Source organism: Corapipo altera, unplaced genomic scaffold (assembly GCF_003945725.1).
Source record: "Corapipo altera isolate COAL_440 unplaced genomic scaffold, ASM394572v1 50, whole genome shotgun sequence".
NCBI classification, from domain to species: Eukaryota; Metazoa; Chordata; class Aves; order Passeriformes; family Pipridae; genus Corapipo; species Corapipo altera.
Genome location: NW_020884889.1, coordinates 12,699,259 through 12,715,239, shown reverse-complemented (window position 1 = coordinate 12,715,239; position 15,981 = coordinate 12,699,259). Strand labels below are relative to the sequence as shown.

Here is a 15,981-nt window from a genome sequence, read left to right as displayed (position 1 = left end):
GCCTCTGAAAAAAGGGATGTGAGGGTTCTTAGCTCCTCTGTTCCCCTACTCATTAGGAGAGGGGGGGAGAGATTACAAAAAAAAAAAAAAAAAGAACCAATCAACCAAAAATCCAACAAACCCATCAGCAGAAACTTTTAAATTCATTTCCACAAGGTCATTCCAAAAGGCAAGGATCTATGTCTTTTCTAGACTTGAACTCCAACCTTTACTCCATGACATTTGCCACTCTTGCCCTTGTCCTAAGCATTCCAGTTCATGACATTTTTCACTGGGCCCTGGATTTCAAAGCAGGCTGGCTACTACAACACCATAAACTTGATGTATAAGTAATATAATACATACCCAGTAAATCTCAAGATGTGCAACAGACTCTAAAGAAGTTTTCTGATCTATACTGTGTTTGGGTAAGAACGTTTTATTAAAAAAAAAAAAATTAAAAAAACCCAAACAACACAAAACTACAACGCTCTTCTACCATTTATACAATCAAATGAAGCATCTGTTTAAAATTTTATAATTGTTCCTCAGTCTTCCAAAACAATACAAAAATAGATGTCATTAGTTCAGCTCATTGATTTTTCTGCCCGTTTGAACCAATTCAGAAGCAATATTGATTAGGACTGATCCTTTCCTAAGGGCACCTGATAAAGAAAGGAATACAAAAATACCACTGAGGATAGCAAAAAAGCTTTGTATTATCAGCATCAGGCTTCTCCTGCCTAAGTGCCCGAGGTCCCTGCACAAGGCAGATCACTTACATATGTAGTTAGCAGCGTTCTCCACAGAGAACCTTCACGCTCACTCTGAACCTCATCTGCCAAGCACGGATCCAATTACTAAAGAATAATCAATGACTGGTTATTCTCCTGAACGCTGTCGAGTCCTTGTCTGTATTACTGTTGTAAATAAACAGGCATCAGCCTTCAAAATTTGCCTCTTTGGATTTTATAATGCATATTGCTGGTTTCGAGAAGTTATTTAAAGCAATATTTTCCCTAAGGAATGAGTGTTCGATAACCAACTTTAAAAAAAATTAATAAAAGAAAAAAAAGGCTTTTATTACAGTCAACTAAGAATGCAGCAAGCCTGATTCCAAAGAGAACAGAGTAAAAGAGGTAAACATGACTGCTTTACTTTTCAGATTTATTCCTTTCAGGGAAACCAAGGAACAGTTTTGACACCCTCAGGGAAAATGGCATGGCCTGACCAAATAGGAAAGGCTTTCACAGGGGCCACTATCCCAGCAAATGCTTTAAAGGGATCACTTTCCTAAAGAGTATTCTCATAAAAATTAAACAGAGAGGAGCCATCTATTCAAGCATTGCCAGGGTGAGGTGGGTGAAAAAGAATCATATCTGGTGTGAGGGGTGTATTTATGCACCTTTGTTGCAGAAAACAAGTAACTTTGCATGGCAGCTGCACTTTGGTGCAGGCAGAGTCAGCTTCCATTCAAACTAACAAGCCAATCAACCTCATGCTTATACCAAAATTATATGCCTGAGATAAAAAAAGCTCCTCAGTCAACTTATTTTAAAATGGTTTTTAAAGTGATTCTTTCGAAGAATTTAAGAATAAAAGTAAAAGAGATTTTGACTAATTTCGAAGTTTTCTTTTCTTCAGGCCAACTCTATGAATCTTTAGATACAATTTGATGCCAAAACACTGCTCTGCCTTCAATGAACTTCTAGGACATCAGCCAGCAGAACTCTAATATGTTGGTAAACATTTCTTTAATTTTCTTACTTTGATATAAAAAAAAATATGTGGACAAGGCCTACAGATGTCCTTAGGTAATATTCCTTGCAGCTCTCTAGCCTTTAGGGTATATGTAGAGAGGAAAGCCAAGCTATCCTGCAAAATACACAAAGTTTTAACAAACACACTCCATACACTACACATATAAAGCTTTACCTTTTCAAAAATGTATTTGCTACATCAGTCAGCCTTGTGCTTCTTGGTCTAAATCTTGTTCACGTGCTTTTTTTAAATACAAACATTGGCAAACGCTTTAAGAACTCAGATTTTCCTAGTGCAGCCGTAGCCAAACTACGCAATAGTTTCGTCCAAATACAACTGTGTGCCTTTACATTATTCATTATTTTCTATCAAAAGAATAATATGGTTGAGAATAAAAGCATTAGCCCATTATATGCAACTGATTATGACAGGCCCATTATGCTGGCATAATAAGGCAGGCTGCTTTGGCAGTGAAATGAGAGCTGCAACCTACCAACTGCAAACTTAGATCTTGAAATCCTCCCCAACAGTCAAACAGATTCAGCTAGATTTTATTTTTCCTGGTTTTTTTTCATTACCTTCCTTTTCATAAAGTTTATGCTTTGAGTGAGTCCTAGTAGTTAAGCTGTCCCTGTTTAAAGCAGAAAAACTGTCTAGAGGTTAAAAAAAAAAAACAACTGAGTGTTTAGTTAAAAATTGGGAGCTTGGATACTTTACTTTTACAAAATAATGCCATGCAACACCACCCATCTCAATCAGATCCCTCCATTATCCCACCACAGCCACGGACAAACTCACTGGGCATTTGTGTGTTCCTCAGAACCACACAGAGCAGATGGCAAGTGCATTCCTGGCCTTACTGTAAACTTGAAATGGTGCCCTGGGTAGAGCACAAGTTTCATGTCCATGTCCTTTCACTCAGTGAGCTGTTTGGATGACTTAGAGCACGTATATAATGTGTCTCTAATTGCCTTATAGGAAAATTTGCATAAGCCAATTTAAAAGAATGTAACGAAATGGAAAAGTCAAACTCTGCTAAACTTGCAAAATCGCACAGCTAAGTTGTATATTTTGCTACTGTGTTTCCAAAGGAAAATGTAGCACAAAATTAAAACATTCACAAGTAATTGCCTTGTGAGATCCTCGTACAGCACAGAGGTTTGGGCTGCAAAAATGCCATTCACTCGAGTTCCACGTCATGCAGCTTAAGCCAAAAATATAACTAAGATATAAAGTGTTGCATTTCACTTTACTCAAGTCTCCAATCTTTGGAAAACTGTAATGAATATGCACTACAAAATAGGAGCTGGATTTGGAAAAACACTGACATATGATGTAAATTCATTTTAAATTTAAATTTTAGAGATATGTTTGCAATTATCAGCATGTTGTTAAAGAATCTCATCCTGAGAATATCATCAAATAGTAATGTGAAATACAGTGTTACCATTTTGAGAACAAAGGGACTCTGAATGAGTAATCAATAGCAACTGGCAGAAAATGAGGCATTAATTATGATCCTCTCTAGTGTTTTGTCTCAAAAAAGGTTTCATTAAATATATTGTGCTAACCTGTACATCTTCAAGCCATTACCAATAGATTTGATCAAATACATTTTTGGACTGTTTCTGGAGGAGGAAAATATCAGAATCAGAAAAACCAAAACAACATCTAAAGTATTATATGATAACTTGAGCTTTTTTTCTTGATCAATTTAAAGGAAATGAGGGGCTGCTAATAAAACATCTCAGGAGAGGATCATCTAACAACATGTTGATAATTGCAAACATATTCCTCATTTAAAAAAAAATACTTAGATCTTATAATCTCAATGTAGTCTCTCGAAAATTTAATTATCATCTCCTATACCTAAAGTATCATGCAGGTTTGAGAAGATAATGACAGTCATCCATCAACTGCATCCTGCCAGTGTAATCAGGCTAATCTAGCTCACTGGATTAAAAACCAGCTACCTAGGGTACTAAATACTGAAGTGATGCAACATCACAAACAAAATAACATTTAGTTTCACTGTCTTTCCGATTATTGTTAACGCTGATGAATATCAAGTTATCAATATATTCTCTTCTTACACCAAAGCTTTTCCAGATCACCATGAGCTGCTTATTCATGTGTGTACTAAGCAGAATCTGCTACTATGGCAAATTCTGTTTATATGTAAATATACTGGGACTGAGCACAGGGGCAGAGGAGAGAGAAGAAAGAAGTTTATTCAGAATTACATATACAGGGTTTTTTAAGCAGTCAGAAGAGTAAAGATTAAATGCGAGGGGAAGGAAACATTTTCTATTCCTTCTACATCTAAAGGGCTTTAAAGCACCTGATTAACACACATATTTTGAAGAGTCCCTTCCTTCTCTTCTGCAATACTGGCTTCCCTGCACTGACAGTGCCTATTGGCAGGACTACAAATTCTGTTTTACGCTTCTAAAGCAGCCCCCTGCTGCTGTTGGTGTCCAATCCCGGAGGTTATGCTGGCTCAGCTTGTCTCTGTTCATCCCCCCGGGCAAGGTATTTTCGCCTTGCTGACTGAATTGGAGGAAGGCATTACTAAGCATTGTGATTACAGGTCAGCCACCCCTCCCTTTGCCTTTGAATCTTCTCGCTACATTATGAAAACAGTAATTTGAACAGCTTCCTTACTGTGATGATACAAAAGCAGGTTTTCAGAGAACTCCAAAATGTAGAAGAGAAGCTGCTGAGGGTTTATTCATTTACTTTTTAATTTTTTTGGTACCAGCCTTGCAGCTTTTCTCTATGATTTCAAGATATAAGCATGAGGAGTCAACATTATAATAAAAGACTTCTAAATCTTATTTACAGAAGTCAGACTACAAAAGATACTATAAAACTCAAACTATCCTTGCATCTGTTTCTCCCTCTGCATCTTCAGCAAAATGATTCAAAAATATTTCAGACCATTGGTAGAATGTTTCATGTATCCAATACTGGGAGCTGTACATCTCTCCCACACAACCAAGAGAAAAATCTCTCTTGCTCTTAAGCAGCAAGTCAGAAAATGTGTAACATGATGAGGGTTCATTAATATAGCAACCAGATAATTGCTAGGACTTAACATGGAAGGCCCATATGTTTTCACATATGATCAAGTGAGAGCTCAGTTCAATACCAGGGGGCTAAGAAATGGATAGACATGCCCAGGAAGTATCTTAGGCCAGAATCGAATCCCCCTAATAAATGTTCAGAAACCTGTGCCATCAGGAGCACTAGCATCTTGAAAAACACTCCACAACTGAAATTAAAGGAAGTTGGATGGTTTAGCTCCACAAAAGAGGAATCAAAATTGTGCTTCTTTCCATCCCTGACTGTCTGCCTCTTCCAGCCCATCCCAGGAAGCAAAGTAGCAGGTTGCCTACACCACTCATCTCCTCCTTCCCAATTCTACTCTTGGCCTGTATTCTTTTTGAGAGTAGTTATCTGTGCAGATGTGAAGTTTAGGAAGGGACTTCATCTCCTATGAAGTAAGAGAGGAAGGTAAATGGGGGCTTAGCATACTAGAGTATTTACAGACAAAAGGAATAAACACTTAAAGAAAATCCAAAGGGCAATCCAGCTCATTCAGACAGACAGGCATGGCTGGGAGGACAGAACTGAGCTAATATTTTCCCCATCCTCCACTAATACCATGAATTTGTAATTGAGAAGCACCCAGCTCTGAGGCAGCCAGATTAGCTGGACACAAACAGTAATTCACCACAGAAATTATATCTGCACTCCATGGTGTAACACGCTTTTTAGTTCCTCAGGCAGCAGTGTGCAAGATACCGTATACTGATTTACAGGATATTCATAACCTTAAACACAACTAAACACAATCAAAAAATAAAGGTGGCAAGAAAATTTGCCAAACCTAAACAGCGTGAGAAAGAAGGGTAAAGACAAGAAACAGTTTGTCTGGTAAGACATTCAAAATGATTCCTTGCAGAACTGCTCCCCCTTTATAAATAGCATCCCTCCTCCAACTAGAACGAATTCCTAACACCTGCTACCCGCTCCAGTCCGGGGGGAATGTCTTCCCTGATTAACTTCAGGTGGTCACCTCCAGCTTGATACCGAAAAAAAGAAATCTAGCCTGTGCCTAGCACATTTTTACTTTCGAAAAAGGTTCTGCAGGCTCCTTATCTGCTGAGAGACAGGAGATATTTTCCCAATAGCACAATAAGTAATTCATTTCTAATAAATCATGATCAAGAGGAAGTTAATATTGCTTGATTCCACTCGAGAAGTAAAATGAAGCAAAACGAACTGAAGTTCTGGCGTTCCATCTGCCCTTAAACTATATATCCCTCTCCCCATCCCAATCTTTTGAGATGGTATCAGCTGGCAGAATCCAGAGTCACTGCTTCAGTTAACATTCTGTCAGCCTTTCCTTCGGCAGCTGCATTTCTTAGAGATTGAGAGCTCAGCTGTAAAAATCTGCTTTGGGGAGACACCTGATATCAAAAGTGTCAGAGAAGAAAAGATTAAAAAGAGAAAATTTACCAAATCAAGTCAGTTTGTCAGTTTTAAAGTTATATTGGTATTAAAAACCCTACACATGTAAAAGCCTCAACATTTTTTATACTTCCATAACTCAGTGTTACTCAGATTTAAATAGACATTATGTTCTCTAAACTGTTGCTAAAACTATGTGAGGAAGAAAGTAACTGGTGCCACTGTTTGTCATCTTTCTGAGGCCCCACAGAGAGGAAAGGTCCAGAATCTCACACAATTTTCTGCCTCATTGGAAAGATCCATCTAAAGCATCTTCAAACACACACCTGCAGTGAGGAGGAAGAGCTTTCTTGTTGCTGTTTAATAGACTCTGTTAAATAGAAACTTTAGCAAACATCCTTGGAGCAACTGCAGAGAATGCAGCTATTGGGGGCTGCACCTGCAGAAAGACTTATTTGGATGCTTTCAAACCCATTTAAAGAACAGCCACATTTTAAAATACAATGTGCTACAAATACCTTTTTCTACTCTGACTCTCACATTCCAAGTAACATCTCAGCTGTCAGATACCACTAAAACACTACTGTGCCCCACTAGTCACAATCATTCATATCTTCCACTCTTGTCACTTCCAAGTTTTTCGTTCTTACAAAACTTGTATTTCCAATTACATTTTTCATACTGTTCTTGACTTGGTCATTTTTGTCAGCAAATCTCATTTCTGCTTCCCACATACATTTTTACACACTCTCACCTCCTAACACTCACATTGCTTACTCTTCCAGCTGTTACCTGATGCTTTACTAAAAAATTAAAATCAGGTAATCTTCTCCATTACACTCTATAAGCATCTTCCAGTTGCATAGTTTAGGAACATATTAAAAATACTTTTAGGTTGGTGCTGTTCAGTTCTACTAATTCTTCTCTATGCATTAAGCTGGTATCTAGATCCTACTGTAGATACTTATTTTCATTTTTGCTTAACTAATCCTCAACATCCTACCTGTAACATAAAAAAAAGTTGCCATTTTTGCCCATGCAAAATATGAGCAAGGTTTTCTGTTCTCCCTAGACAGCTCAAACTTCTGGAATTGTACTCTTATTACACTTCCTTAGCCTGTGAGATGGCTGTTAGAGAGTGTACTCTGAGATAACACTTGCCCCACCATTGCAGATTTGAATTCTGCTCAAACTGCTCTAAAGTCTCTTTAAATTTTAAAGAGGCAAATTACTGACTATGCAAAGGCAAAGTAACATACACTTGCAAACATTTCTTTTGCTAAAGTGATCATTTGTTAAATTGCCCAAGAAATTGGTGCTAAAGGCATTTTTTGGGTTTATTTCAAAAGTTTTTAAAGTGTTTGTTAAGAAACATTTTTTTCCCACAAAAACATCCCCAAACTTTTTAGTCTGTGAAGGATGTAACAACCAATAAATACAGTTGTTCATGCTATAATTTTATTCTTTAATACCAAATTTGCAGACAAGATACAAACTTTTAAAATTCCACATTAAATTGTGAAGAAAGGAGAAATTGGTAAAGTCTGAAAAGCTGTCTGAAATCATGTCTTAGTATGTTTACTTGAAGTATGTTCCCATAAGGAGCACTAAGTGTGGTGCTAATGTGCATAAAATCTTACTGTCATACTGCAAAATTCAGGCTAATTTAATAATGCCTGATGTGCATTACATCATATTGCAGTGATGTAATAATATGTTGCTAAATGAGTCACCTCTCATTAACTTCAGGGCAACAGCAAGAGTTGATGGCTATTGAAGGAAAAATGGTGCAGCAATATTACTGGAAATATGGATGGGCCATCTTTCTACTGGATTTTTTTTTCACCTAAAAAAAAAAAGATTCTGAAGGACCCTTATTTATTACCAATATACACAGAACTTATATAACAATAGCAGCATAAATGAGTTAAAAATCTATCTGCCACTAAATAAAATATATGTAGTGTACAGATTATCATACAGATTCTTCATATGCTCTCTGTGTAGTACTATATATCCCATGGAATACCATCAAAGTTTTTTCTACGTGGATTCTGTAACTTTTCCAGTGTCCCATCATCGTGCAGAACATAGAGATTAGTGAGTTAGAAAAATAAATAAAGATATGTCTCTTTATAGAAAGACTACACTTCAAAAGTGCTGAATGCCTCTGAAGTTCTTGCCCAGCATCCTCTACATTTAGTAGTTGATTCTATCTCCTTTCCCACACATGGGATAGTGTGCAGACTTGAAATTATTATGAAGGAAGGGTAAATGTGTTATCTCCACATGGCAGAAAATCCATAATGTCTATTTTTCATGCATGATTGTTTAGAATGAAAATAGAATGTTAAGGGGATAGTCACCAACAATTTCATGTCTTGAGCCCAGTGATGCCAGTGGGGAGAGACTGTGCCAGGCACACAAGAACAGGCACTGGGAGGCTGAAGGAGCAGCCCCCCCTCTCTCCACCAATTATCCAGGGCCCTCACGGGCTCCTGGGGATAAAGTTCGCCTCTGTGAAGACCCACAGAAACAATTAGAAGAATTAGTGTAACAGCTACACATGGACTGCACATTTATCTCCATTTCACTTTGGAAATAGTGCAGATTCCTGGTTTTCTTCGAGCTCAGACCTGTCAGAGCCACAAGCAGGGACAGCTGGGTACCTTTTGATGACACTGGAAATGGGAGTCGTGCATTCAATATCTGAAGTCTAATCTTGTTTTCTTTACATAAGCAACAGCTTTCAGTACTAGATGGCACAAATGTGAAGAAAATCTCTTATTACCAGAAGCTTTCTGAAAGTTTAATCTTTACCTGATTTAAGATCTGTGGAAAGATGCCCTTCCCAAATCTGCAATTACAAGGCCAACAGCAATTGTGGAATCCCCCACAAAACTCACAAACCACCAGGCTCCCTCCAACTCAAAGACACAAATAGAGACTTTGTGTCAAGCCATGTAGCATTGCATTTCATTCTGACAGCAAAACAGAGTTTTTATATTTCATCTAAGAGCTGTCATTTCATTATCCAGGCAAAAGTTTTCGACAGTCATCTCAATAAGCCTTGATTTGTCATCTTATCCATCCACTTAATCTATATACTCTTAGATCCTCCTTTTTGGCTTGCTTTAAACACCTGACGGGAAGAAAACCTGAAAATCTGCACTTCTGTTAGACAAATATTCATAAATTAGCCACATTTACATTCTTGTGACTAAATGTTATATCTGAATCACAGTTCATTACCTAAGTTGCTCAGATTCTTAAGTTACACTGAAAATCAATCACACTTCAACTCCTACAGCCTAAATATAAAGCCTGTAGGTAGCCAACAGTCCCTACCAATCACTGCTTAGATTATTTTCAGTAAAAGGTGAGAAGTGATACTAAGACTCTTAAACATTGCAGTTTACAGTGGTCTTGAAAATTTTCATTCCAGCCCTCTGTAAACTTAACAAGAAGTAAAAATTAAAACTCATCACACACCTGCACCAGGTTAGTAAAACCATTTACACCAGTGACATATATAAGAACTATGGTAGGAGAAGGACAAGTTAAAGAGTATTTGGAGAAGGAAGGTATTTTCAATTAATCTGTACCCAATAACATACTCAGAAGACCAACTGGCTCTTGCCATTCTTGTCATTTCAGAAACCTTAGCCACTGTCTGTGAAAAACCCGTGGTTTGGAGAGAGTGCAGAGGCTAAAACAGAATAGGATTGGCTGGTTTGAGAGAGGAAGAAAAGCAGTGGCTCATAATTCCTCAACAATTTAAATTTCCTTTTTTTGAAGAATACTGGAAAAAATAGACTGCAAATGTCAGAAGATAATGAAGAAGTGATTCAGATTCAGCTGAAATAAACTATGTAAAACCAATCTCATTTCCTTCTCAGATTGCATAAGAGATGTTTTAATATGGCTTTTACTACTTCTGCATTTCACAGGTGAACTAAGGAATCAAGGACAACTAAAACTAGTGCTGAATACAGAGCATAGCTGATTAAAAAACAGCTAAGAGTTCATGATCAGCAGTGGGTGAATGTATTAACTGAGACTTTGCAGGCGTCTGTTTTGGGCATCATTCCACCTCTTAATTAGTGAGTTGGATGAAAAATGAAGACTACATCTACTAAATTCACAAAACAAATAACCCATAAGGATCTCCAAATGCAGTGCAAGCCTGGAATTCAAAATTGCACTCACAAATTTTGAGATGGTAGAAGCAATGTGTTAAAAAAGTGAATACATTCTTGTACGTGGAACCTGTGAACTGAAAAACACAGGGTGAGGAATGACAAGCCAGCCAGCATTACCATAAAAAGGTATTGGGAAATTTTAGATCACCATGATTCAAACAGGTATCAGAGACTGGGTATTTGCTAGAGGAAAAAAGTAAATACCATACAGCAAAAACATCACAGTATTGTCAGAAAGATCCAGGAAATTTCTTTTTGCCATGGTGGTCAGGCCTTAGATGAGGTACCTGATCTAGCTAAAACACTGGAATTTCCTGGGGTTCTGAATGTACTGAAGAACATTCAGAGTAGTGCATAAGCTTTTCTACTAATATTTCAATCTGAGATAGACCCTGTTATATATCCACTATTAAAATATACCTCTACAAGGGCACTATACACACCCATGTGAAAATTAACTCCAGTTATGTCTTATCTTTTCTAGGGACTCCTTATCATCTTAATCATGTAGTGGATTTTCAGCCTCTACAGACTTAAAAGAGAACAGATTCTTCTCTGTGTGCACTGTCTGTAAGACAAGTTAGCTACTTTAATTACAATGATATTTAGATAAAGCATCAGGGAAACTTTTTAAGAGTAAGTACGTTTAAGTAATGGAAAACAAAACCCAGTGTGGTCACACAGTCTCCTCCACCTCCAGACATCTTTAAGAACTATATCAGCAGGTCAGGGACAATGCAGCTGATTCTTCATTTGGATTGTAATGATCTCTCATGACCACATTTGACCTTCTCTATGACAGCTTTCAAATACTGTAGCTACAGTGAGAACTGTATGTCAAGCACTACCATGCATTTATGGAAAACAAAAAACCACCAAAAAGGTTGAGAAATCCCATCACATTTCAAGTTAACAAATTATTTCAAACACTGGAAGATTTACCTGATAAGACCAAAATAAAGTACAAACTGTAATTTACCACATTAATTTAAATTCAATAAAAATTAAATTGAAAGTTAACTTTATGATAATTTTCTATTATCCTGAATATAAAAGCAAAACAGATTTACCTATAATAAACATTTCCCCTGTACATTAAAAATATATACTAAAAAACTTTAAGGAAAAAAAATTGTGACAGAGGAAATAGTAGGAAGCTTATCAAAGGGATAAACAGAACTAAAGTGTAAAGGTATAAAGAGAACTAAAAGTCATGTTAATAGAAAAAATATGTATAAGTTTCTAGTTTTAAAACAGCTAAATGTAAAAAATTGATATTAATGGTATTACATAGAAACAATTATAAATACACAGATATAAAAGGATTTTCCTCAATGAGAAACCAAACAATAGAAATCACACTCATTATCACAAAGCAAAACAGAATTTTATACAAAATTAACCCATTTTCCAATACAAAACAGTAACTTAATGAAAGAGTAATGTGGAAATTAATTTGCTTCAAAACTAATGTCAAGTTTAAGTTATCATACTTAGGTACAGCACATCCAGAGTTATTTGAACAATTGTAATAACACTAATACAATGTTTTACTGTCTAGACTGGCACTAATGTGAAGCCCATGATTAAGGTAAAGAGGTATTACTGCATTTTGGGAGAACATTCCTGAAAGCTCACCCATGAGGTACAAATAGGTCTTTGTTTGCCACATCTGTGTTGCAGAGAACTAGTAAAGGCTGTGAGAACAATCCTTTCTCAATAGAGGAAGCACTGCCACATGGTGCTGCCCATTCCCACTTCCTAAACTATGAATTAAAAGACTAAAAACCAAGATGTCTAACTCCTATGCTAAGTTTTATCCTCTAGAAGAGAGATATTCAGGAAAATATCAGTTCAAAGCCAATAGTCTGCTCAGTAAAATTAAAAGAGGATTCCTCTTTGAAAAAATAAGCACAAATTAATTTCTTAGAACTATAAGCATAATATATTAGTTATTTAAATCTTTATCAACAGACACCAAATGTAATCAAATGTTAATTATACTTTTAAACAGTCAAACTTCCTGTACATTCAAAACAGACTTTTAAACAATGAGCAGAATATTCTTAGTGTGGCTCATTAGAAATAACACGGAAGAAACTGTCACTCTAAAATGAAGATTTAGAGACACAAAAAGAAAGTTTTTGTAGTTAAAAATCACATCATCAAAATGACAAAACGATACAATGTTGCACACTAATTGTTACACCTAATTGTTAAATTAAACTCAGAATGTTCAGACCTGTAACAACTTCCCTTTTACTCCAAACCTGAACTACTTGCACACAGCAGAAGTATCTCCTCTAAGTGGGTGTATGTAAGTACAAGGCAATCTGCAATCTGACCACATGGAACACAGAAAATTTATTCTGCAAACTGTGGAATACATTCCTCTTTATTACGTTTGGTAGCTTAAACCAAATTTTAGTTCAGCTTATTGCATTTGCTTTCAATCATCCCTGTACTTACCTGACAGCCTGGTAAGCCTGTATCTCTCCCATACAATGGAAATGGACCTCTGTCTGAGGTTTTTCCTATAAAAGAAAGACATTTGAAATTAGGTTGTTTTTACAATCTGCTAGATATCTGCATCAGTTGTCCTTGTATATGCAATTGAGAAAATCCATTAGCATCACAGTAAATTTACAAACATTAAGTCTCATGAATAAAAGCAGGTTTTTATACATCTGTGTTTAACACACTCCAAGAGCACGACAGGAAGAGATGACACACTTACCTAATTAAATTCCTTAAATAACCAGTCAGATACTATAAAATATGCCTATTCAGTATGTTTAAATAAAAAGGGCAAAGGTCCATTTTCATTTCCATGATCAATGAGCAACAGCACAGGCACTTTTAGACATCTCTCCTTTCTACATGAAACCAACACTTAGCTGGTACCCACCTTAGGCCACGAATATAACTGAGCAGTAAAATAAAACCACATGAAAAGTAAACAAAACCAATTCAGAACAAGGAAACTCACACCAAGAGTTGAATCATTCAGCTCTTGACACTCACCCCTAAATCCTCAGAAATCTTTTTGTCTCGTGTACAGATCAGTACAAAAATCAAGCAACAAGAGCAGTCAAGACAGTAAAACAGACCTTCCTCTTCTGCCATATAAGCAATCTTTGCCTGTAGGTAGCACATATAGAACACAGTGGCTCCTGCAGAGTGGCTGACTTCTGATATTGCTGTCTGAGGTCAAAAGACATGAGCAATGGATTTGTCAATCCCAAGAAAACTACTTAGTGCTTATTTGTTAGATATGCCACCAAAGCGGCATGTTTGGATATTAAAACTCAGTGTGAAAGTTCTCCAGTAGAACTTGGAAGTTTATCAACTTTTTATTTTAAAAAATCTTGAATAGAAGCTTGCTGAACAATGCCAAGCATCAGAGAGTGATCAAGTTTGTGCATAATAGAAAACACTAAATGCATGTGCCTGCCCTAATTATGACACAGGTAGAACTCAGAAACACCCTGTAACACCACTGAGAGCCTTATCCAAAGGTAAGCATTAATAAATCATGATATCTACCTATTTGTAAATGAATGCTATCTTACCCAACTAGGCATTCCCTTTTCTAAGCAACGTGTGTGTTATCCAGTCCTCATAAGAAGAAAAAGTAGCCCTTCTCACACATTCCCATTTCAGTGATAAATAGCTCCATGCTATTGCAATTGCACTTCTAGAACAGGAAAAACTTTGCTTTTTCCAGTATTCTCTCTTACTACCAAAAATCCCTTAATGCCACTTTGTAAGAGGAAAAACTAAAGTATGTTCACTGTTCATTTAAAAAGTGCATCTTATGTAAGCAGGGAGGAAGAGGAAGTTTGAATCTCTTGGAACGACATCTCTGCAAGATTATCATCTTGATAACTACAGGTATTCTGGTCAAGAATAGTTTGCTTGAAAAATGGCAGCTCTGTTGTAACAAAGGGAGGAAAAAAGTTGACATTTTTCTGCTGAAGCAATTTGCCTCTCACAACTATCGAGCACCAAGCAAATAAAATACCTAGTGTGCAAAATTATAAGTAGTAGGATGAATCATGCTGTTCATATTAAACCAGACTCAGCATTTTCTTTCCAGAAAATGAGAATCTCATACCATATGATAAACAACTTTGACTGAACTGTGCAGTATTCCAGGCAGGCTTTAAAACAAATATTTGTACAAGAGTCAATTACAGAGGCTAGAAAAATTATGATTTAAATTATGGTTTGTGCAGCTAGCAAGAAATTGTTAGATATGAATGCATAAAATCATGTTATTTAAATGTTATAATTTTTAAGTTTGGCAGGTTCATACCAAAGGAACAAAGCTTACCAGAATGTCTAGTCTACAGTAAATTTGGTTCTAAGAAATGATCGAGAAAAGTCAAGGCTTCCTGATGCTGCACTGCCCAAGTATTTATCAAAAATTAAGAGCTGGAGCAAATTTACATTTAGCCTGTGTTCAAATGGCTCAGCTTTTCAATGAAGGGATAGGAAAGCAGCCTAGGATCAAAGTACAAGAGGGTGCCTTTCACAGAGTCTCCCAAACACAAGCACTTAGATAAGACTCTCAAACCTGCAACAGTGTCACAATGTTAAAGGAACCTGTTTTAAACAACAAGAATCCACAGGCACACACTACAGCAACACACACTGAGACTCAACTGCTGCCCCTGGTCCTCTCTGTGCTGTGGTCCCTGGTGCAGGACTGGAGCAGTGCTGGCGGCAGCAGAAGGATGGGACAGGGAGGTGAGTGATCCCAGGCACCATTACAGCACATCTGCTGGACACCACCAAAGCCCCTGTGGCTTCCCTGACAACCCATCCAAAAGATTTCCCAGCATTGTGCTGTCTGGCCACATCCCAGCACAATGGAAAAGTGAAAGAGGACAGACTTCAAGCTGCCTGTTGTCACTTCGACACACTTCAGGGCTCCAGTCCAGGCACAATGCTATTCTCATTCTTTAAAGCCTTGTAAGCAAATGTCACAGGTAATATTTACTTATCAATAGAAAGAGAAAATACTAAGCAATACTTCATGCAGTGAGTGAGTCAAATACTTGGAAGGTGGGTAATGCCAAGTTGGAGAAGGTGACACTCAGTGGTTTAACAAAGAGGTAGGTCCCACACATAGTCTCTGATCAGTGCATGGGCAATCTCTGGCATCCAAAAAATTGCAAACACATGGCCAAATACACCTAAGCAGAATCCCTTTAGTGTTTTTCAGCTTATGAAATACCTTTCTTAATTATTCAGACTCTATAGATTGACAGAAGAGCATAAAAACGTAGAGGTTACTGTAAAAACTGGAATCCCAGTGCTTATGAGCACATAAACTTCAAAAATACATGAGACTGAGAGTCAAAACAGACCCTGAAACGTCTTGCAGGTTTACTCCACAAGGTTTGCTGTTGTGTATTTTATACCCTCTCTCAATTCTTGACTCAGTGCTTACTACACAGGTGGCAAGTCTCTTTTTCATAACAGCTGAAAATTCAGAAACATTAATGGGGATGTAAGGAAACTCATTATGGCACCTGACATTAATTGGAAGAAGGAA

General features: G+C 37.0%; 1 protein-coding gene across 11 annotated transcripts in view; it reads right to left on the bottom strand.

Annotated features, from left to right (window-relative positions):
* The window catches only part of TCF12 (transcription factor 12), a 163,020-nt gene that overhangs the window by 58,053 nt on the left and 88,986 nt on the right, over positions 1-15,981 (bottom strand). For all 11 annotated transcript variants that reach the window (XM_027644679.1, XM_027644682.1, XM_027644674.1 and 8 more), the window contains one exon: positions 12,888-12,952. In XM_027644679.1, coding sequence (XP_027500480.1) covers positions 12,888-12,952 — 65 coding nt within the window. The remainder of the gene's footprint in view (positions 1-12,887; positions 12,953-15,981) is intronic.